General features: G+C 37.4%; 1 protein-coding gene across 1 annotated transcript; it reads left to right on the forward strand.

Annotated features, from left to right (window-relative positions):
- Window positions 1-189: 189 nt before the first annotated feature.
- HACL1 (2-hydroxyacyl-CoA lyase 1) lies at window positions 190-24,927 on the forward strand. The gene is made up of 18 exons (XM_029961768.1): window positions 190-205; window positions 371-393; window positions 560-664; window positions 6,803-6,843; window positions 8,088-8,168; window positions 11,790-11,862; window positions 12,349-12,426; window positions 13,420-13,514; window positions 13,925-14,037; window positions 15,578-15,713; window positions 16,834-16,939; window positions 18,304-18,387; window positions 18,680-18,781; window positions 19,701-19,855; window positions 21,246-21,404; window positions 21,698-21,805; window positions 22,395-22,581; window positions 22,989-24,927. Exons 1-18 carry the CDS (start codon window positions 190-192, stop codon window positions 23,019-23,021), a joined length of 1,695 nt encoding a protein of 564 aa, XP_029817628.1. The 3' UTR covers window positions 23,022-24,927.

Consider the following 24,927-nt stretch of genomic DNA (forward strand, 5'->3'; position numbering starts at 1 on the left):
AACTGGTGCTAACCTGACACCGGCCTTGACAGAAGACTTTGCCTTTAGCCTGTGACACACAGAGAAAGGGTGCTCGACTGTAATAAAAATAAACAGTCTTCTTTATCTCAGCGTTTTTTTGTGCACGGTACTACCCCAGTTATCGCCTGGGGCCTTTTTGGTGTCTGTTTTCTGTGAAAGTGCAAGAACATGAGATGCCATGAGAGTAGGTGAAGCTGACTTACTCGGAAACAGGAAAGTGACTGAGAAGTCCCAAGTGAGAATTGATGAGCAGAAAGCACTGAACATATGTTGACTGACGCACTGAACCATTGTCCCACTCCCTGTGGGCCTCCAAAATCCAAGGCTTTCACAACCACAGAGGGCTGAGCTGGAAATACCGTCTGGCATTGTGTATGTTTCCACAGTGACCTCTAAACTTCTATGTGACCATATATGTTGTTACATTTTAGTTTTAGACTGCCTGTGTTGTTAGCATGTCTGTCTTTGGCATGTGCTTATTAAAGCTGTCTTTTGGGGAGAAAAAAAATCTGATTTCTTCTAACATTTTTCTTTATAGAATATTGAATACATGTTTGGCATTGTTGGTATTCCAGTCACTGAAATTGCAATTGCAGCCCAGGCAGCTGGAATAAAATATGTGGGAATGAGAAATGAACAAGCTGTAAGTATATATCTATAGGGGGACCAATCCTTGCCTTAAATGTTTTACAGTGGAATGAAACCCGGTTTATGTTTTCTTACTAGAAAGCATGTGGTCTCTGAATGTTCCTTTAAAGAACCTGTAGAGAAGCAGTCACTCGTTCTGGACTATGGAGAGCACTGGGGCATTGAGTTGAGTGTTTCTTTGTGCCCTTCTTTTCCTGCTTCCATTTTAAAGTGGCCCCTCATTTCCTATTAAGGGAATTGCAGCTTCTTTCATTTTTAAATGCCTTTTTCCAAAAAGGGAGCGAATGTAGGATGAAAATAGGGGGGGAAGGAATTTGAACAGAGCATTTTGAAACAGAAGGAAAAAATTATCAAATGTATCTCCTTCAAGTCATATATCGTCAATTTTTATCTACCACTTTTTGAGATGCTCATCCAGGTGTTTTGTTTTTCTGTGGCTTTCTATAGACTTTCCAATATTCTTATTTCTTAAAATTTTTTCCTGTCATTTTCTTTTAGTGATGTCTTCCCTTCCAAATTAGGACAATATTATCATTCTCTCTCTATTTGGTAGTATTTTAATTTCTTTCTGACCTACCTCTTTACTTTTTTACCTTGTCTGTGTTCTGTTCTTAAGTGCCCAAAGAGGAAAATTTTCCTGCTAATTGATAAACTTGTCCCGAGAGTTTAAATAATTATGATTTTTTCCCTTAACAATTTTTTAAATACTCACCAAGCAGTAAACCATAGAAAGTTATAATGCTTCTGAATGCTCAAAATCAAGCAGGAACATATACTTAGACTCTCTTAGTTATATATATTTCAGCTTCGTTGTGTAGGTGTCAGAAATTAGACTCAAGCTCCTCAGCATTTTCACAGAATCACTGAATCAATTAGGTTGGAAAATATCTCTGAGATCATTGTGTCCAGCCTTTGACCAAACACCACCATGTCAACTAGACCATGGCACTAAGTGCCACATCCAGCCTTTCCTTAAACACCTCCAGGGATGGTGACTCCACCACCTCCCTGGGCAGCCCATTCCACTGTCTGATCACTCCTTCTGTAAAGAACTTCTTCTAATGTCCAAACTAAACCTTTCCTGGTGCAGCTTAAGACTGTGCCCTCTCATCCTGTCATTTGTTGCCTGGGAGAAGAGACAGATTTCCCCCCACCGTGTCCACAACCTCCTTTCAGGTAGTTGTAGGGAGTGATGAGGTCTCCCCTGAGCTTCCTCTTCTCCAGGCTGAATACCCCCAGCTCACTCAGCTGCTCCTCATAGGACTTGTGCTCCAGACCCTTCAAAGGCAGCTTCGTTGCCTTTCTCTGGACCTGCTCCAGCACCTCAATGTCTTTCCTGAATTGAGGGGCCCAGAGCTGGACACAGTGCTTGAGGTGCAACATAACCAGTATACAATACAGGGACAAAATCACTTCCCTGGTCCTGCTGGCCACAGTATTCCTGATACAGGCCAGGATGCCATTGGCCACCTTGGCCACCTCAACACACTGCTGGCTCATGTTCAGCCTGCTGTTAACCAGTACCCCCAGATCCCTTTCTGCCTGGCCACTCTCCAGCCACTCTGTCCCCAACCTGTAGTGCTCCATGGGGTCGTTGTGGCAACCATTTTGATGTTTTGCCACTAGTTCTGGATTTGTTTGTTTTTCCCCAGTAGTAAAAACTTCCTTAGTCATTCAGTAGTTCCTTAGGTGGTCTGAGGTTGAAGATAATAAGCTCAGGTTTATCCCTCATTTTTAAGGGTTGCTGCACAAGCTGTAGCCGCTGGTTGTTGGACTGCTGGCAAATGAACCATCAGTTTTCCTTACTCAGAGTTGCTCTGCAACATTTGTCAGTTTTCCATAATTGATGCCAACCAGTAAATAAATTTCTTGATTATTATCTTACCGTATTTTTCTTATGTTTTAACTTGTTTATGGGTCCTATCTCCTATGAATACTATTAATTAGAATTTTACGACTTTAACACAAGAAAATCCTTCAGATATTCTGGACCTGTATTTTGCAGCAGTGTTCTTTTTTCTGTTTTCTACCATGTAGTTCGTAGCTTTTGTGGATTGTCCCAGTCCTCAATGAAGTATTATAACAGTAGTTCACTTAACAGTGGTCACGAGCTGTATGTTTTTGCTGTCTAATCCATACATTCTTGTATTGGAATGTGGGAATTCAGAGGAATGCATGTCTCTATGGAAAATCTGCAACATATGAGAAAGGCAAATATATACAAACATGTTTAAAAGGTGTATTTGATTCCTTGAAGGACTGGGAATTCAACACAGCCTTTATATTCCTGTAGGCCATTTAGCAAATATTCTAGTTTTAGCTGTGGTTATTAAAACAATTAAAATTAATGTCCTCATATGTCTGTAATTAAACAGAGAAGACTGCTTTGCACTGCCAAATGAGATGCTGTCCTACTTATCACCCTTTTTGTCATTGTGCAAGAATCTAGCAGACAAGAAACATTCTACTGTGTAAAAGATGAAATACTTTTGCTTAGTGGAATGAAAATTACATGAAGACTTGTTTAAGTATCAAAATGTCAGGGTTTGTCTTCTTTTGGGACTGGAAAAGAATGAATAAAAATACATCTTGTAGTGAGTTTTGGTTTGTTTTTTATCCTCATTGAAGACATAGAGTAACTGCTTGACAGAGGAGAGGGTGAAAGGTTATATACAGTATATTCAAGATATGCTCAATATTTACACATCATAGTTTTAAATGTCTAAGTTTATTAGTTGTGTGGTCTGGCTCTGGAGAATGTGTATACAACTGCTTCCTTTATTGGTGAAGGCGGCTGTCTATTATCTGAGATATATGGAAAATTAAGGGTTTTTTCCAAGGATCGAGTTTCTGCCTCATTTCTGGGCCAGAGGTAGCAAAACCATTTCCTTGTAAAAGTGCTAAAATTCTAATTAGTAGTGCTCATAGGACACAGGACCCATAAACAAGTTAAAACACGGGAAAAAAATCTCAAGACAATAATGAAGCACTGTATTTATTGGTTGACATCAGTTGTGGAAAACTGACAAATGTTGTTGACAAAATTATCCTTATGTCCTTATGCTGCCCAGGGAGGTGGTGGAGTCACCATCGCTAGAGGTGTTCAAGAAATGATTGGACCTGGCACTCAGTGCTGTGGTCTAGTTGACCAAGTGGTGACTGGTCATTGGACTCGATCTTGGAGGTCTTTTTCAACCTAAATGATTCTGTGATCCTGTGAAAAGCCCATAAAACTGCAGAACAGAAGACCAGATTAAAGCATGGAGTTAAAAGATAAGTAGTGCTACCAATAGCTGTAAGCCAGTCTCCTGTGGCCTGTAATATGGCACAAGTTTGCCAGGAGCCGTTTGACCTGCATCCAAATGCCCTTTGAACACTGGAAAGTTGTGTTGCAACTCCGCAGCGGCATGTATTTTGTGTATCTGTCCTGGGTAATTAGAGATTGCTGTGATTGTTTAGAAGACTGGTAACCCAGATGAATTTTAAACTTAAAAAAATCCCCTTTACTAGATTGTTACTTGTTAATAATGCACATTGCTTATGTTTAGTTCCTAATCTTTAATAATAATTATCACTACGTATTCAAAGCAATCTCTTCCTGATATTCATAACCTGAGTTAATTGTGAGTTTACGAATATGCTTGAGCTGGTGCAGCTGTCAGGGGAATTGAGAACCCTTCAGGAAGGGCATCTGGAACAAAAGTGGGCATCGTTTAGTCCACCTTACACATTCAAGATCTTTTTTTATAAGATGTGTTGGTCTCTGAACAGATCTAACCCCTTGTCCTCCATGCCTAGACTATGGACTGTATAATGCAGGATGGTACTTTCCCAGGCCCAGACAGATGCCTGATCCTGTTGCACATCTGTTGAAGGCTTTTTGTTCTGTTTTGGTTTTTCCTGTTGCTTAGCCATTGCTGCTCTACCCAAAACAGTGTCTTCCAGAGCTCAAAGTCACACTTTTTCAATGACAAGTTATTGGCCATTAGCAGATCATTTATTATTCTGGGACTTCTGCTTTCAACCTGTGTCCTTATTTGCAAGGCCTGGACTTAAGTTGTATGTGGTAACAGAAGATGCCACGTACCAAGCTCAGGTTCATACAGCAGGTTCTCTCTCATAATAAGTTGATCACAAGCCGTACAGACCAGTCCTGGAACACTGAACATTAGATACAATTAACATGAGGGCCTCAGACCTACTCCTAGGAATGGCAGTACTATTTTACCTGGGCTACTGGGTACAGAAATGCTTAACCATTGTTTACTCACTATGTTGTTTATGTTTGATTTGAAAACAGACTAATTAAACTTTGCTTAGTGTCCTTCTACTTTAATGGGAGGAACAGGCCTCTGCTTTGGCTGCAGTTCAAGCCCAGTGCTCATGGGTGGTTGCAAGCTTTGAGTTGAGTGCTTACATCTAGACTTCCTACATTTCTTCCTAATGTTGATTGTGGTTTTGTGGGCAGTGGTGTTTTATCTGCCTACGTCCTTCTTGCTTGTCTGAGGGACACAAGGATCTGGTTTCAGCTGATCAACTGTCTTGTGACCGTAACAGATAATGAGTGTCATTACTCACATTTTAGTGGTGAAAGTGCAAGATTCATCAGTAAAATGGCTCTTCTTTCTACTATTCACACATAAAAGTCTTTTAAGTATGCCTTCAACATTATTTACAATCTCCTCTAAACACAGATATCTTTAGTCATGTTGCTTCCTTGCAGAATGAAGCAGCAAAAGTTTTAATGGCAATTGTCTGTGAATCCAAATTCTATGTGCTGCTTTATTTTGCCACTCAGTTCTAAAACATGATTGCCGTAGAAACTCAACTCCATGCCTAGAGCTCCATTAACAAAATTTTTTGTAAGACATACTCCAAATATTTCCAAACTTTTGCACAGATATGTCATCACTTGAACATAAGTGACATTTTTCCTCTCTATGTCAGATGTGTATGAAAAGTACAAAGAGATTTTTCTTGTCAGTGTATGTTTTTGCTCAGCGATTCCCTATCCTAATGCTGCAAAGAAAATGAGGGTTTCTTATTGTGTACTAAGCTCCATGCTTTTGGTCAGACAGTTGATCTTTATCTGTAGGATAATGAGGATATTCAAGGCAGTTTCTCCTTCTCTGTAAAATCTTAGAAACTGTGTTTTGACTCATTGAAGCTGAGATGACTAACTGTTACCTAGAATAATTCATATTTTTTAGGAAAATATTTAGTAGCTTTGTAAATTTTTAGAAGGAGCTTTTGTGTTACTTATTCTTATCACAAGAATGCTTGAATATAACTAAAAAACAAATCTCAACTCTATTTAAAAATGAAAGAGGCAGGCTCTAAGGCCAGGAACTTACTTCAAAAAAAAAGTTTACAAAAAATTGCAAAATGGGGTTTTTTCCAGTAAGTGTTTAAACTTGCTCAATTCAAGACAAAGCATGAGAATAGGAAAGAGTTGGCAATGTCATAGGTCCCACTGCTGATAAACTGTGCTAACACATGTTGTGGTTGTTACTTCTGAGAAAATTATTCAAAACACAATTTTTCTTTAAAATGTCAAACTAGCTAAAGCACAGTGTTGTACTGAAGGTGGAATGAGAAGTACTTCAGCAGGTCAGCTCAAAAAGACAATCCCTAATCATCTAATTAATTTCTCCAGTATGTTTGTTCAACCTTTTGCTTAATTTCTGACATACAGTGAGTCATTCCAGCGATGGCTGGATTTCTGCTTGTTGTCTTTCTCTTGCAAATCCCTCTTCCATGTTAGTCCAGAATGCAGTGGAAGGCAGAAGTTTCATGCATTGTTTTTGTGTTTGGTGGGTTTTTTGTTTGATTGGTTTATTCTATCTTGTTGATTTTTTTCCTTTTCAAATCCCAGATATTCCTAATGTAATACTCTGTAACAACAGGAACCTGAAATGTGGAGAGAAGTGTTAAGATTTTTCATATAAATCTTCATGAACACACATTACAATGGGGAGGGAAAAGGGGTACTTTTGCTTACATTTAAGCTCTGCTAATCAGGGAAGAATCTGTACCTCCATATTTCCAGTATTTTTGTTGAAAGTTATGTACAAGGTGTTATGAAATGTATGCATAATAATAATTGTGTCATTAACTCCAATATTTTCAACAGGCCTGTTATGCTGCATCTGCTGTTGGATATTTGACTGGCAGGTACATTCCATATTTATCAATCTTTATAATATAATTTAGTAAATATTAATACTGTAATATTAACTGTGTTAGACTTAACAGAAACTAGAGAGGTTTGTCTGTTTTGGAACTGGAACTTTTTAGTGTGTGCAGATGTAGGGCAGTTAAAACGGAGCATGAATGCTAAAATATCAGTAACAGTTATCAATATTTCTCTTGCAATGACTCAGGGCAAGAGCAAGAAGGTGCTTAAACTCATATAATGTTGACCATCTTATAACTTTCTTAATTTTTTCCCTTTTGATATCTGAATAGTAGCTTAACACCGTTGGTATGAGGGGCAGAAATCACACCACCATTGTTTGCTGCAACTTGGTGGGCCTGCTATACCTCAATCTCATCATCTGGGTGTATTGTTTTAACAAAGATCTTACAAATACAGAGACTGATCATATGCCTTCCGGTCTCCTGTGTGCTTCTCCTGACACAAAGTACTGCATTCTGCTCTTAATGTTGTTGGGAAGCATTCAGTGGCCTGTGACTTGTGCTTCTTGGGTATGGATCCTTTTCTAAACTAAACATCTGGTGTCTGCTCACTCAGAAGTGCAGACCCGATGATGCAGGTGGTCACTCCTTATTCTGTCTGTGTGACACAGTTTTGTATTTTTTCTTCCTTTGAATAATCCTCTGGAAGTAAGCTGATTTTTTTTCCCCCTGATACGTAAGTAGTCTGTAAATCTGCTAAGGAATGCTCACTAGTTAAAAATTATCATTTTTTCTGTCATCACCTGGAATAACAAGTGCCTCTGCCTGAACTAAACTGTAATAAATTTGTGTTGAATCAGATGCACTTCTTCCTGTGTGAGCTTTGTCGCTGATATCTGCTGCTGAAGTGCAGTTGAGAAAACTGCAAACGTAAATGGTTTACCAAATTCCATATAAATGTTAGATGATGGAGTAAATGTGATAGAAGAAGTAAGGAGCTGTGTTAGGATAAACCTGCGTACCTTGCAGACCTCTGTGGGGATGGCACGTAACAAGTGTTCAACCGCTGTTCCAATTGGGTTGATACAGCTAAATGGTTTCTGATTTCTCTGTCTGTCTTTAGTTCTTCATACAAATTCCTTGCCATTCATGACTTGTGATGACATGAGTAAAACTTTAGTATTCCATATTTCAGCATTTTACTAATTTTTGTTGATGATTTATTTGGTGTTCCATGTGCTTACTTTCCTTTCTCTCTCCCTCTTTTTCTTTTCATCTAGACCAGGGGTATGTCTTATAGTGTCCGGTCCAGGATTTTTACATGCCCTTGGTGGGATGGCAAATGCAACCATTAACTGCTGGTAATTTAACTGCATTTTCACTTTAAAATTCCAATAATAGTGTATTGTTATTTGTTGCAGATGTTGAGCTCCACAGTGTTTAGTATTGTACTTCCCCCCTCCCACCCCTTTGTTGTGGGTAGTGAGAAGGGAATTCTTCACTTGTCAACCTTAAAAGTAATTTTGTTTCATTTTTTGTGATCTTATGGATAAAATTCTCATTTTTTTTGTCCTACCCCATTGTGCATATATTAGAAAATCTATCAGCATAGCTGGTTGTATTCATACGTTTGAAAATGAAGTTGATGTTCAGCCTGTAATGCTTTATTGGTTGTGGAGATTGTCTTAAAGGTTCTTTCTAAATTTAAATCCTTATTGCCTTTGAATTACTGTATTTCACATGTAAACAAATTGACAACTGCATTGTTAATATTCCTATGTGCTTCCCACGCAGACATTTAGAACAATAATTAAGTATTGAATTAAAGGACGTACAGCGTGATAGTATTTACTGCTATAAGCCTTCACTGAGACGTGACAAGAGCTGGTCTGTCACAGAAGAGTGTTCAAAAAGCTGTACTGAGGTATTTGGAGTAGAAGCTGTAGTAGTACCTAGCATGTGTGCTCACAGAACAGAGTGTGATCCAGAACAATGTGATCTGGAACAATGGGATCTGGAACGTTAAATTAGCAGGGGGTGATGGACGAGGTAATGGGAACACTAACAGATTGAGTCTCTGACATTTTGGGAAAAAAAAAACCACTGGTATTCAAATTCTTTTTTAAAAAAACGAGTTTTTGAGCAAAGTTTTGCTGTCACTATGTGTCCTTGGATTAAAAGAAGAAAGATCGTGCGCAAATCTTGCTTTTGAACAGTTGTGAATTCGGTTATACAAAGGAATTGTTCATCACATTTACTTCTGGATTTGCAGCAGATATTTCTATTTTCTCACAAACTTTTTTTTGTCTGAGACAAGGTCTGTTTACATGACTTGATCTTTCATAAACCTGTACTCCTGGCAAAAGGTGGAGGGAATGACTTACCCAGTTGGACAGAAAATTGGCAATATAGTAAGAAAATCAGTTTTCCCTGACCAAACCACAGTGTTTGCTGAATGATTTTTTCATTGGTCACATTAGACTTGCCTTTTGCCTACCACATGCCAAAAGGAGAGAAGTAAACATTCACAAACGCTGAATTTAGCCTAATGGAATTAATTTTCCTTGGCCCCTTTGTTAGTAGGCAATTCTATTGCATTCCCAGAAATGCTTCCCATTTACAGTTGGCTGGCATTGCCATTGTAAGAAAGGGTGCTGTGCATTGGAGAGAAGGACTAGGGATATAATAATATATAATAATATAATCTCCACACCTTTCTCCTGTGCATGTACTCCTGCTGCTTGCACTCTTGATACTCTGGTGCTTGTCTGCTCCAACAGTCAGTTTCAGTTCATTATTCTGCCAAAAAGCTAACCCAGCAAAAATAAGTAAATAATGTCATGTTAGAGAAGTGGTCTAAATAGCTCCCTCTGCAGCCAGGCAAGCATCAAGCCCCTAAGTGAGGGAAAGAGTGGATTATGCAGCTGGGAGCAGAAATTAGAGAGATCATCTGCTCTTTGTGGCAACAAGGTGTTAAGTCTCCTGCTCTGTACCATCCCCTGTGAGGAAGTGGCACGATGAGACCAATTTGTAGGCAAGGTTAGCCCTCATAGGTATCTCCTATGTGTAATGTGATTCCAACACCTGGCATTGTTAATGCACTACAATGGCTCAGCTTTTTTTACTTCATGTTGCACAGAAGTAATCGGAATGTTGAACCTGACTCTGCTGGTAGTGACTTTAAATAACTCAGACTAAGGGATAGTGGTTAAAGCCCTGTCTGAGTTGTCCTCCTTGAGCCTGGAGATCCATTCTTCTGATTCCTCTCTGTTTCAGTCTCTTCCTGGTTTTACTTTGGTAAGCTCTTTACCTGAAGTTGCAGTTGAAATTTTTTTTAGTTTAGTGAAATTCTCCTGCAAGTCTGTAAGATTTATTATTCTTATTAGTTTCATTAAAATCAATGCTCTTCCTGCCTCACTGTTGTTTTAAGCTTCACTGTTGCTTTATAAGCACTGCTCTTCAGAATGTCTATAGTGTTGTGACAGTAGTACGATGATTTCTGTGGGGGGAAAACTTCTTTCTAGTTACAGTTATGTAAAACTTTAAGAGCAGAACTAAATCTTTTCAAGGTATAGCTGTTGGAGTTCGCTTTCTAAAAAGTTGAGTAGTTTCATAATTATATTTCATTATAGAGAAGTAGTAGTTACTTTGACAGTGACAACCTCCATGTTCCTCTCACTTATAATTTCAAAATTTATTTAAATGTTTCAATGAACAAACAAATTCGTTACAGATGGATAGCTGTAATCACTTTGCTGATGGCAGGGAATAAGCAGAATAAAATGTGTAAAGCATACACCAAGTGTATTTTTCCATAAGAATTTTTCACAAAGGTAAGATACAGCCTGAAGTTCTCATTTCACCACCTCAGGGGATTAGAACTGAGATTTTTGATTTATGGTGGAGAAATGAGCTGGTTATGAAGCTTGGGTCTAGATACACATATACCCAAATCTTAAAGGGGATTAAATTTATGATTATGCATGGAGCACACTGTAAATGTTTCAGCTTGATACATTATATAGATAAATGCAGTCAAAGGAAAGGCTGTATCTGAAGAGATACTGTTCAGCAGAAAAAGCCTAGAAAGCTATTGACCCAATATTTCAATTTAGTGTGAAGGCATAAGCAGATTAATAAGACATGTTTTTTTCCATTGACTCAGCATTTAGCATTTTAAGAAGTTTGACCTACAAATGGAATAAAAGACCAGTTTTTATTCCCTGTGGGAAAATAATTTATTGTATTTTGTGGAAATTATAATAAAAATTACTCATGTGTAATTTGTAACCCATATTGTAAGCTAATACTGTCTTCCACATATAGCCATGATCTAATTTAAGAGCAGGACTGCTTTTAAGTGTGTTAAATTTTTGTTAATTTCTTTGGGCTTTGGGGTTTTTTTACTAAAGACAAAATGCAGGGAGAAGTGCTCTCAGACAGTCAGCTAACTTCTGCTGTGTTCCAAATTGTATACAAAGAAAACCTAATCCTTATGAAAAATTGGATCCTAGCGTGCTTCTTAGTTCTAGTGCTTGTGCATGTTAAAGTACCTCTTATATACAAAATGTTTTGGACCAATCAATACGTTTTAGCTTTTTAGATTAGATGTCATTCCACTCAAACCACCTTGTCACTCATGTTATCAAACTTAAATGAAAATTGCCTGCAATATTACTTAGGTTTAGAAATTTTATGATAGATGCAAGTCACTAAATATAGCCAGATTGTCCTAAAGCTAGTGACCCAAAAGCTGCTAGGAAGTCTACTGTCTGACACACCAGTATTTAGAATCCACTCCTGCACTGTGCTGGTCATTGTCTGTTCTTATAGAGATCTGTGGATGCTGAAGGTGGGCACAGCATCCTAAGAGCAGTAGGATTTGACTGTAAGGAGAACTTAGAGATGTGATCTTAGCTATAAAAAATGTATGCACGCTTAAGGTTCTTTGTTTTGGTTTGGTTTTAAATATACTTTTCTAGGCCTTTGATCGTTATCGGAGGTTCTTCTGACAGAAACCAGGAAACCATGGGAGCTTTCCAAGAATTCCCACAGGTACACAGACATACAACAGAAAGGTTTCAGTTAAATAATTGATGTTGTTTCTTCATTATTGTAGGAATAACAATCTCAAACACCAACATTTCCTAACAGATCCTAAAATGCTGTTGATTTGCTCCATCTACTGGTTTAAAGTTGACAGTGCATGAATACCGCAGATTGCCTGGAATGTCTTTGTACATACTCATGTAATTTGCCGTTGTCTGTTCTGAAATGGACAAAAGCAAAATAAACTTTCCAAAAAAAGAAACACCACTTTCTAGAGAAAAAAAAAACCAACAAACAAACAACTTAATCACTCAGAGGAATGAGTATGGTTTTGACAGTTTCCACCAGCGAGCTACTGCATTTTTCTGTGGGGAAGTTTTCACCTTGTTGTTTTTCATTTGGCATTTCTTTCATTTCATTCATGTTGAAATCGGATGGAAATGAGCAAATCACTTTGATAAATCGATATAATAGTTGTTTGCATTTATTCAGGTTGAAGCTGGTAGGCTGTACAACAAACTATCTGTCCGCCCAAGCAGCCTGGAAGTTATTCCTGCTGTCATTGAAAAGGTATGAAAAAATACAAACTTGGCAACTGAACATCAGGTAACTGTCTCCTTCTGTTTAAGTTTTGAGAGTTTATTTTTGTGTAGTTGTTACTCTAACCAGTTTTATCCTGCAGATATGAGGTGATGGTTGATTGAGTAAATTAACAACCAGGGAGATTTTTCTTAGGAACAATGCTATGGAATAGGTTAGAAATAGATTCTGATCCAATCTGATGCTTACTGATCCCTGCAGTGTTTTTTCTTAGCTTCAGGCAGGAAAATTTTTATGAAATAAAAATTTAGGGAGAGGTGCAGTAACTAGAAATGTAGTACTATAAACTTCAGCTGTTATACCACTCTCATGTGAAGGAGATTTGGAAGGGGAGGCAGTGGAGATGGTTGTGTTTGGATTTTGAGTTTGGTTGTTGCTTTGTTGGGGTTTTTTTGAGACTGACAGAAAACACATCCTTATCTCAATGCTTCAGAGAGGATTAGCAAAGTCTCTTGGTACTGCTGCAGCAGCAGCGCTTCAGCCATGTCAGCCTAAATTCTGCATACAATGATACTGTTTCCAGAAGTGCAAATTCAGCAGAGCATCTACCTGCAATAGGAGAACTGGAATCAAAAGTAATAGAAAACTGAGGCATTGGTTATCTTGGTTTTACTCTATTTGTGCTGCTTTAAATAGAATTCAACATGAATGTTTAATTTTGTATCTCCAAACATAACAGCTAATAATGCAGTTATCTCATTTTAAATTAAACAAAGAATTTAGGCTCTAAATTGTACATCTAAAATGTACATCTGCTGAAAGGCTCCAGCAGGTATATAAGGGAAAATGTAAATAGCTATCAAAACTTTAATTTTTTGGTATAAATCACTCCATGGAAGCCTTATTCATCAGCAATATGAGACTGTGTACCTTCTCTACCTACAAAAGGGTTTTCTGGCCTTCCTAAACTATTTTTAAAATCCTGTCAAACAGTGATTAAAACTGGGATTATCTGTTTCCTAGGCTGTAAGAACCAGCATATATGGTCGTCCAGGTTCCTGCTATATTGACATACCTGGGGACTTTGTGAATCTTCAGGTGAATAAGAGCTCTGTCAAGTGCGTAAAGATTACATTCATTTTTCAAGTCACTGAATAAAAGAAAATAAGAGTTATAAATTACTTTCGTATTTTGTTTTCCTAAAGAAAGAAAATGCAGCCTCTAAATGTAATGCTCCATTGTAAATGTGATGCAGATTACAGTTTGTAAAGAAATGTGCAAAACCAGAATGAATTAATATGGTAATATAATCATGTCAGTCTGTAAATCTCTGGAACAACACTACCTATAAGATTAAAGAAACGAGGAAGAAAAACCTCAAAGCGTATTTAAAAAAAAAATTCTATTCTAATAAATGCTGTAACATGGTGTGTAGCAACTGCAATTTTATGCTAAGCAATAGGTTTTATCTTTCAACATTTCTTGTTTTGAATTTTTAAAGAGCCTCTTTTGTTTTGCTTTTCTTCAGGTATGTGGAATGCTGCTTGCCACCTCCCATCAGCATGGCTGAACACTCTGCTGTATCCAAAGCAGCCTCTATCCTTGCTCTTTCCAAGCAGCCTCTGCTAATCATTGGCAAAGGTAGCATGCTTTGATGTAACTTTGAGCTGTACAAATCCGAGACAAGAACAGTGACCAAGTGATTGCTTTTCCTCAGAAGTGTTACTCACCGTCTTTTCACCTCTAGTAAAACAAACAAGCAAACAAAGCAGCCAGTAGAAAAACCACAAACTTCTTTGGAATTTGATGTTAAAATCTACTCTGGTTTTAGAATATTTTTGTTCTGTTTTATAGCTGTTGTCTCTTTCATCTAGTTTAAGAGAAAAGTCAATCGATAAAATAGAAGTTTATGTAGAAAAAAATTGGATAACAATTGTCTTTAAATCTAAATACCAAGGGATTGCTTCCAAAATTCAAAACAAATTCTCTTAGAATACAGGAATTATATTCTCTGCCTGATGCTCTGGTATATATAGCAAAAATAAGAATAACCAAAGGTCATTTTTCCATTTGGTCTTACTGAAAGTGCCACCCTACCTGTGTGAGGATATAAGCAACACAGCAGGTGTTGCAGTTATTGCTGTTTTACAGACTTTCCATTCTACTTTGCCAGTGTAATTAATTCCTAAAGTAGAGGTGCCCCTGGCAATAGAGGATAATTATTCTCTGTGCTGGTTCGCTTGTTTTGTCCCTCCTTGTGGAATGTTAGCCAGTGCAGTGGTGCTGAAGATACAGGTCAGCTTGGAACAGAAGTCAAATAACCAACTTGTTTAACCCAGGGTATTTTACTGCAGATGTGGGAATGCTCTGTGTCTGTGTTTAATTAGGGAGTGTAATGATTGAAATGAGATGGATCTTATAATTGATTAGGTAATGAAATTGAAAACAGAATCAGGAGATCAGGAGAGGTTATGGGGTTTTTTTTCTGTGTCTGCCTTGGTAGACATGAAGAAGAGGGTGTTCTTTGAAAGTGAAAGGTGGAAATCAGTCCCTCAGAAATACATAGATCTGTGTTTTGTTGCCATCAACAACTGAGAATCTACTCAATAATACAGCAGCCATGTACTGAAGGTAGCATCACACTGAATGTGTGCACGAACACAAACCTTTTTCAAGGCCTTCTTTTGGCTTCTCTCTTTTCATTAGAGGCTTGTAGTAGGCCTCTTTGGGCAGATTTCTGTGGAGCATAGTGCAGTCCACACAATGGAGCATGCAGGGGGCAAGCAAGAAATGACATGACAACACAAAGGCCATTGCATGTTGCTGCTGCAGAAGCCTCTGCCCCATAATACCAAACTTTACCCACTAAACATTGTCATTCTACATAAACAAAATCTCCTAACAGAGAAATAAGTAAATAGTTCAGCTGAAGTCTTAAAAAAAAAAACAAAAACAAATAAAAACCCTTTTGACAAAAATATGTGACATTTTAAACCTATGTGACATTTCAAATCTATGGGTTTGAATGTTAGGTTTTGAGTTCTTCAGAATGAAAAATGACAGGCAGCTTTCATAATGGGAAACAGTACTCTTTCTGCCAATAATGTAATCAGGTTAATTGAAGTTCAAGAGAATGCAGTTGGTTTCTGTAGTATTAAGCAGTCTCTTTCGTTTCATTCAGGTGCTGCTTATTCACATGCTGAAAACAACATCAGAAAGTTGGTGGACCTTTGTGGACTGCCTTTTTTGCCTACGCCAATGGCAAAAGGAGTAGTTCCTGATAACCATCCAAATTGTGTAGCTGCAGCAAGATCCATGTAAATATAAAGCAAGGCTTCTCATCCTAACATCTGAGAAACAGCTAGGAATTTTGGTGGTCTACAGATGCCAGGGAAGACAAAATGCATACAGCAAAAAATTTTTCAACCACGTTTTACACCTCATTGTAGAGCACTGAAGATCCTACTTGGAAAGGGACAACATGTTAGGTGGATCACTTTAGAATGCTGACCAGGAAGATACTTTATATTAAAGCTAATGTTCTGTAACTCTGAAAGCTATGGCAAGTAGATAGATGAATGTAGCTAGTATGTGTTTTCTAACATAAAATGGAACTGGCAAACAGTTTATTTTAAACAGCCACTATACAAACTACTGGCTCTTTATTTTAACACTGTAAACAGAAGCTTGAGATGCACACGTTGCTGTTGAAGTTCGGCCATCTGCTGTCTCTGTGTGGTATTTGCAATACACTATCAGTAAATTGCACTTTATTTGTACAGAAAAGTAAGGTATTTCAAACTACACTGAACGACTATGTTTAAAGTCATTTGTAAGAGCTTTTTTTGGCTTTTGGCAAAATTAATGTGAATGGACTGTGAGAACCCTACTATGTATGAGTATGCACAGAATCAGCTTGCAGATGGAGCATTTATATACTCTGAGACTAAAATATTGTCCATTGCTGAGCATCTTAGCTTTATCACTGTTAAGTGTGCTGTTAAAAAAAATGGAGAATAAAAAAGTATAGGAAATGCTGTCTACCCATCTGAAAGTTAAATTAACTGGTGACTAAACTGAGAGGTCCACAAATCTTAATTTTGGTACCCACTGTTGCCAGTGTCACAGTAGTGAGTGTTTTGCTTTAACCTCAGCATCTTGTTAGTCTCCTAATGCAGTGATTCCTTTCCTAAACACAGCATATTAGGAAAATAGTAATCAATTTTCTTCTTAAGTTCCTAAACTCAAGAATGGTGTGGTGATTGGCTGGGTAAAAGTATACAGGGTTTTGGAGCTAAGCAAGCATCTTAGAGGTTGGAAGGATTTTATGTATATCCTGGGTTTGCTGTGGTGATTAGGATTGCTTCTAACTGTGCAAAGACTATTGAATGTAATAATAATTCCTTGTTTTCTAATCCTTTCATTTCCCTTTATTAGGGCATTACAACATGCTGATGTAATCATCTTGTTTGGTGCAAGATTGAATTGGATTTTGCATTTTGGTCTTCCACCAAGGTTTCGACAGGATGTAAAGGTTATTCAGGTAAGCAGGAAAATTATTTTCACTTAAAGCAAGTCTGAACATTGCCTAGCATTGCCTAGAACAATTATTGTAAATTATTTTGGTAGTGTATTTCATGTGGCAAATACTGCCCTACGGACAGTGCATATAGTTAATGATAACTCTCCAGAAATACTTATGATTTCTTTAATAATTCTTACTTTTTTCTAAGAATGGTTACAGCATTGTTCCTGCTGTCAAGAGCTTGGTGCTGCTGTAATGAGGAGGGGAGACACTTCTATGTAGTTGACTAATGCAGGATTAGAGTCGTGATACTTTCGTGGTCTTTGGAGCATTGGAATTTCCATGATTGAAAGCGAACTGTCTTTGAAATTGTGAAATCTCTCATACTGTTTGATGCTCTCTTATCTGAATTTTTTTGAAATAGAATTGCTTTCAGATCCCAAGTCAGTCATAGTATAAGAGGTCAGTAACTCTGAAATGTTAATAAGAAAAGAGGCAGAAAGGCTATTTAACTAATTAATATATTTGACAATCTGCCAGCTCTTAGAAAAACAAGTCTTTAAATTGTTTATGTCCTTAAAATCTCCCTAAGAGTCTGTGATGAAATTGGAGTAGTTGATTCAGTATGCTGGCTGGCCTGCTTACACTGATCTGGAACATGATCTCAAGTTCCAAACTTTGCATCTTTTCTAGAGCAATAGCATAAATTTTTAAGCTAAATTTTTACAAATATACATCTTGTTTTGACAAGTATTAGTTTTACAAATTTTTCTAAAGGCTGTAAAGAAAATCTTTTTTTCACTGTCGAAGATTAGTATTAAAGTACTGTCAGTTCATAGTCTGTGTGACCTGGTCATAAGTTAACTGTCCATGTAACCTCAGAGGTTTCATGCATCACCAATAAAGCAAGTGGAGAAGTTGCTTCGGTAGTTGCGACTTACTTTTCAGTTTCTTCATGCTAGCTAAATTTTTACTGTCAAGTAGCATTCACACAATTTTCTCAGAAAGAAAATTACTGCTTTGTTTAGACTTTAAGGGTATACCTAAGCCTAGATTTTTAGTTCTCATATAATTATCATTAAAATCACCACCTTCTTCTTCTTAATGTTCTAATAAAGTTCTGTAGTGTCTGCAAGAGCTTGAAAGATGCAAGCAGTCAATTTTAAGGATAAATATGAACTTTTATTAAAATGGGTATGTACCATAGGGTTTTACTTTGAATAAAGGATTTCCTGATGTAATTTAAAGGAAAGGCAGCCAAAACAAGGTATAAGGACATTAGACATGTATGTATGTTAGACAGTGTTCCTTACTTGAGCTGAAAAAAACAAAATCTCTTTAATGTCCTCGAGTTAATGGTGGTCTTTCTTTTTGAAATATAGATTGATATTTGTGCAGAAGAGCTGGGGAATAATGTAAAGCCAGCTGCAATTTTATTAGGTGACATAAACGCCGTGACTAAGCAGGTAACGTAATGTTCCATGTCCTCCTGTTTTGACTTTAATTTCCTCTGATCCATATAAAGTAAGTTGCCAGTTAAAAGCAAAAGAAAAAAAAACCCAGCTGATTAAGGAAAACCATTTTTAGGCAGTATACTCATGCTGTGATTCCAGTCTATTCTCAAATAATACGCTAAAGATTCTGATTAGTGCTCCAGTGATTGTGCTGGGATCTTTCTTGGTAACGTTATTCTTGATGCTTGTGTTGTTTTTTAAATATGTTGAAAGACATCTTTGCAATATTTCAATATTGTTCCAGCTCTTAGAAGAATTCAGCAAAAGATCATTCAAATATCCTTCTAATTCAGAGTGGTGGAAGAGGCTAAGAGTGAAAATAAAGAACAACGAGGAAAGATCAAAGGTAGTATTAAAGAGAAGATTTCCCACTTTAACAGGTACCGATACATTGTCAGTTTTGTCCCTGGTCTATATCCAACCTCCTCAATTACTTCTCAGTCATGTCACGCAGACTTTGAAAATTTATATCATTCTGGTACAGGCTTACTCTTCTCAGGCTTATGAACTGTAAGTTAAATATTATGGGTTAAATATTCTGTTATTTTGTATAAATTCAAACTGTGCGGAAGTCATGGAACTTTGGGATTGGGCTCTTAAAGCCAGTAGTAGAAGACCACAGCGAGAGCTGCTGCATTATGAGCAGTGACTTCTAAGCAGTGGACAGATACTACAGGTACATCCAAGTACTCCAAGTGGGAGCTAGTTTATGTGAAGGTGCATCTTAGACATCTTCTGTAATTGTGCAGTTTAGCGATGCTGGTCTAAGTCTAATCTATGCTAAAAACAAGTAGCTATTAAGACCAAGAGACCACAGGTGTTTGGGATATGCCTAGTTTTATGCAACTCGTATTCTGCAACTTCAGATGCATGTTTCCAAGATTGGGATCTAAAATTCGTTCTAGCAGATCACTCTTTTAAACTACCTCCCAGCACGCAGATGACAGCTCGCTTAGGGTTGTCAGTAGTCAAACCTGTGTGCAGAGAAATGTCACATGCCTCTCAGGTTAAACTGAGCTGTAATAGCTTCTGTTAATGATAAACCATGGAAGGGTTGCTAAGCTGGTTGAGCCTCTGATAAATATGTTGCGTCACTAGGATAGATACAGAAGGAGCGACCTTGATGTAGTGCATGGAAAACCAAATATTTCATCCTTAACTAGCAGAGTGCATTCTTATTTCCGTTGTTATTATTTGCATGTCTCAGTTCTGCACCTTGTTATAAATTCTATCCATAAGAGTTACTAATATGTCTTATTTTTAAGGGATTAGCATTACAGAAATCCCTGCCTATGAATTATTATACAGTCTTTCATCACATCAGAGAAATGATACCCAAGGACTGCATTTTAGTAAGTGAGGGAGCAAATACCATGGACATTGGACGGACTATGCTTCCAAATTACTATCCTCGTCAAAGGTGTGCTATCTTTTGTGTTGTGCTGACTCAACAGGCTAGATCTATGTATAAATATTTTCGTTTAGCTGAGAAGTATGATGGTTCAGAATTTTTGTAATTCTTTTTAAAGGTTCTAAATAAAAAAAATCGAAGTTTAGCATGTTGGGAAAGGGGTTAAGGAAAGTTTTCCACCTATATACTGATGTTCTGTCATAGATTTTAACATTTCTCTGCATGCTCTGCAACAGAATGGTGTTGGTTGCTCACTCTTTTGTGGAAAGTGAGTGAGTAGCATCATGTTGTATTCCCTGACCTAGATTTTTATTTCTGTGCTCAGTCTGTGGTAAATTTTGATTAAAAATAAAAACAATCATTGGAATTCTCATGTTGGAAAGAATTCATATGAAGAGTTTTTCTTTGAAACACTTCAAAATAGGGAAAACTTGAAAATTGGATTATATATTGGACATGCTTTCATGTAAACCTCCATGCCTAAAATGTAGGTACTCATATTTGGATGTGTCACTTTAATCATTGTGTGTAGCCTCTTTTAACACAAGTAGGAACTAAGTGCTGTTTTTCGAACGGGGGAAAAAGTGAATTTTATCTGGTGATGTGAAATTTCTCATCTGTGAAGCTTATACCTGCTTGCAAAAGTAGCACTAAACTCCTAAATAAACCTAAATACTTCGTAAACCAAAATGCTTTGCTAACAAAAGACAACCAACAGCCAAAGAAAAGCCACCCAGTAGAGTTGGGGGAATAGTTTGCATCTTTTTCCCCTTCATTTAAAGTAAGGACACAGTAATGTTAATGGTTGTCTCTTCAGATTACATTGCACATATCTGAAAGCAAATTTGAAAAGTTAACCCTAGAATAATCTAGTTCTTTATGTACTTTTGTATCCATTATGTGCTTCTGACTGAAATGATCTAACTTAATTATAGCTTTCAATTTGATTTCAAATTGGTTGAACAGAAGACTAAAATTTGAACAGCAGTATTTATTCAATGGCTTTCAGATGTCTTGTAGGTATATTTTCAAGGAATTAAATATAGAAATATGTTGTCTGTCTGTCTCTACAGTAATTGAATGTTTTTGAAATATTGTTACTATGCAAGCTAAAAGCATATGAGGATAGGTCTTTATTGTAGTACAACTAGTGTACAAGAGTTCTTAATTTTAATTAGAGTTCCATTGTATTTATATCACTTTAAACATTTGCTGTCTTATCAAATGATTGGTTGAATATAATAATCTGTACATCTGGTATCTGCATATACCAATTATTTATGAAACAATATTTGAATAGCGTATGGCAAAGTATTAAAAGTAAAGGTAATTCACCATGGATTAATTGAAGAGACTGAGTAGAAATAAATGGATAGTAATTCTGTATTCTCCCCTTTAGGCTTGATGCAGGTACTTTTGGAACTATGGGAGTGGGGCTGGGTTTTGCTATAGCAGCTGCAATGGTAGCCAAAGACCGAGCACCTGGAAAACAAGTCGTCTGCATAGAAGGAGATAGTGCTTTTGGATTTTCTGGGATGGAGGTGGAGACTATTTGCAGGTAACTGGTTTTTTTGCTCAAGAAGAAACTCTTCATGTATTGCCAGGATCACTTCAACTCAAAGCCAAGGATGATGCTTTTAGATGGGGTGCCCATAAAGCACATGAAAACAAGCCAAAAAATACAAATGGTCGTTTTTTATGTTGTTATGACATAGTGCTCTACCAGTGATGATTAGATCATTTTTCAGGTGAAAGTGGTTGTTTTTTTTAATTTAAAGAAAATTAACACTTCCAACATCTTACAGAAAGGGGCAAGTATTTCAGAATTCTTCCAAATATGTCGTTTTGTAGGTACAGTTTGCCAATCCTGATTATCATAGTAAACAACAATGGGATTTACACTGGTTTGGATGCAAATTCCTGGAAGGAGATGTTAAAGTTGGGCAATCCTGCTACATGGTAAGCATCTTCAAAGTATGTCCTGTTAATTACGAAAGAAGTGACCAAAATGGTCATTCTCTTCATTGCTAATGCTTTGTAATCCAGATTGAAATTACTTTTAGAAAGTGAATTTAGTCCTGGGCTAAGTTCATATAAGTAAGAACCAGTTACCAAAAGCAAGCAGCCAGCCGAATTCCGGACTGTTATTTGCACAACAGTGCAGCAGAGAGATGATTCTCTATTAGTTGTCTCAGGTTCCTGCAGCAGTTCAGGCCACACAATAGAGAGTTTGTAGTGGGCTAACATTCAAAATCACGATAATCTCCAAAATTACCTGAGTTCTAAGTGTACACTGAACTTCTGCTTCTGGAGCTGAGATCTCTGTACAAAGAGAACTTGGTTAAAGCTTTGGAATGTCTCCAGAAGGTGAAAATGAGCACGGTACCCTATGAACATGGCTTAAGTGATATGGGAACCATAGTTCTTCCAGCCCAGAAGAATTCAACAGGCCAACACAAACATCTTGCACTTTAAAATTGGTGCTGAAGTAATTAAATTGGTCTGTTGGCAGTCCCTGCCATTAATCAGGTTTTCCATTTTGTTACAGTGTACCTCCTGTTTCCCTCCTGCCAAATTCACACTATGAAGAAATTATGTCTGCCTTTGGAGGTAAAGGATACTTTGTTAAAACACCAGAAGAACTGCGGAATGCTCTGAAAGCAAGCGTGACTGACAAGCAAACACCTTCTCTTATAAATGTGATGATTGATCCGCAATCCGACAGAAAGAAACAGGTATCTGTATGTTTTCTTTGCTTTTTTTGCAAGCTTCGTGTTGATGAGTTTCTGAAAACTTTGGGAAGTATCACTTAAACCACAGAGAAGGCAGAGATAGTTGCAAGGCAGAAATATTGTGTTTAGGTTTGGGAGAAGGGAGAATGGGTCCTTTTACACTGTGCCATCTGCTTTCCTTGTTACTTGCTTGTTTGGGGTTTTTTCCCCCACTGGCTGTTTTTAGTGCATGGTGTTCTTCATGACTGTTTCCAGAATTTAAGGTTATTTCTTTTCATTCTTGACAAAATGAGAGGAAACATTTTTGAGCAATCCTTATATCCTGTGCTTTCCATCTGGTAGTTAACTGTTCCTCTTACTCCTTGTCCGCTATGGTTTTTATTCTGTGTTGGTTTGTTTTTTTCTTCCAGGAATTTCCCTGGCTGACTCGTTCTAACCTGTAGTAGAAGAGAAAGATGATGATGGTGCAAGGCAATACATTAAACTAAACTGAACTGGTTTCTGGAAGTGGAACTGGTACAACTGTATTTTACATGGGCATTGGAACGAAGTGGGATTTAGAACTGCTATTAGAGGAATCTTTAAATGCTAAAATGAGCTAATTGTATAATGAGAAAGACACATATGAATGTATAACAGGCCTTCTGGCATATTGTACAGAAACACTGATAATAAAATTACATAGTTTTTCTTTTACTCAGTAATACCCATCATTTTTGAATTAAAATCTTGGATGTTCTGAATGAACAGAATAAGCTGAGGGTTTTATGCTGACTGAAACATGGAAGTCTTTGACAGTTTGCAGCTATAGTAGCTTCATTTTTAACCAACCACCAACATGATACTTGTTAGAGACTTTGTCCTCTAAGGACCAAAACAAAGCATCTTCTTATGCAAAAGTCTTGCTTGCTCTCATTATGTGTCGAAACTCATTGCACTGATATTAGCTTCCTAATTTTACAGATGCTTTTTCAGCTTCTATTAAATGTAGAAGTAGTGTATTAAAAATCCAGACTTACTCAAGGGCTAAACTTCTGTCTACTGAATTTGGTTTTGTTAACTGAGACTTACGGTGCTTGTTGGAAAATAACATCTTAGATTTTTGTTTGAAGCTTTGCTCTTCACACAGACACCATCATCCCTGTAGGTTGAAAAGCTGGCTGTGAGATTAGTGAGATTTTCAGGATTAATAGATTATAAATCTTTATAACTAGAAGTATTTAAACAAAAAACATTACCACCACCCTCAAAACAACAACAACAAAAAACCACCAAAAATGTCCCAAACCAAACCAAAATTTAAAAAAAATCCCTCACCAGAGCAGCAACACCAGAAAAGAATTAGACTGAAGCATAATGTTTGTTTTTACTGGCATCACAAAGCAACCACCAGTGTTCATGCTACAGCTGGCTAATTATGCAATAAAGGTTCTTCATATAATTTTCTCACTGTATAAAAATCCAATGTCCATCTTACACTGACTGTGATGCAGAGGCATCGCAGCGTAATTTACTGAGACATTAATTTAAAGCAGATAATTGGCCTACCTATGGTTCTATCTACTGTGTTTTCATCTGTTGTTGCATCTGACAATCAGACTCAGAGCTCAGACTTTAAAAGTGAAGTAATTCTTTCTCTATGCCTCTGTCATGGTCTACACCAACTGCTATTCAGGAGTACTAAGCACTTATATTTACACTGTTCTTAAATGCACTGGGAGACTCTTCGTTGTTACATTTGCAAAAGGGAAAATTCTGTCTCGAATTGGGTTTTGATTGCCTTGTTTTCTGTTATTCCATTGACAATAAGTGTTAGTTAACTAGTGGAAGGCACTTGGATGACCAAGGAAGAAGAGGGCTGTGCTGGAAGGGGATCATGGCCTCCATGTAAGTTTGTTGCAAGGGCTTCACTTGTTGGTTTTTGCACTTCGGTCTGGGACTGCCACGAGGCCATGGGTTACTGTTAGGCAGGAACGTCTCTGCACACTAACACAGGAAGCTAATATCTGACATGAGCAAGAGTACCACGGTCTGACCAGAGGCACCACTGCCTGTTACGTGTGTGGGAATTGGGAACAGCCACGTGGCACTATGAATGCTTGAGTCAAGAAAGGTAATGTCCTTAGGAAGGGTAAAAAAGTGCAAAGGGATAAAACCCTAGAGTGGATATAACTCACAAATGGATATAACTCTGCTGAGATGCAGAGTTGCTGTGTTCTCTAGAGTACTCTGCAAGGAATGTGGAACGATGTTGGATCTTGTCATTGATTTTTTTTAATTCTTTGTTTTGTCTCTCATGGATTTTGATATGTTGCAGTGATTAAACACAATCTATTATGATGGTGTAAA

The sequence above is a fragment of the Manacus vitellinus genome, unplaced genomic scaffold (assembly GCF_001715985.3).
Source record: "Manacus vitellinus isolate BGI_N305 unplaced genomic scaffold, ASM171598v3 scaffold_3_pilon, whole genome shotgun sequence".
Classification (NCBI taxonomy): Eukaryota; Metazoa; Chordata; class Aves; order Passeriformes; family Pipridae; genus Manacus; species Manacus vitellinus.

What these genes read in the sequence shown, in the direction of transcription:
- HACL1 (XM_029961768.1), top strand. An exon ending in GAAATACCGTCTGGCATTGT is followed by an intron (nt 394 to 559) that starts GTATGTTTCCAC and finishes TTTTCTTTATAG; the next exon opens with AATATTGAATACATGTTTGG. An exon ending in GAGGTGGAGACTATTTGCAG is followed by an intron (nt 21,405 to 21,697) that starts GTAACTGGTTTT and finishes GTCGTTTTGTAG; the next exon opens with GTACAGTTTGCCAATCCTGA.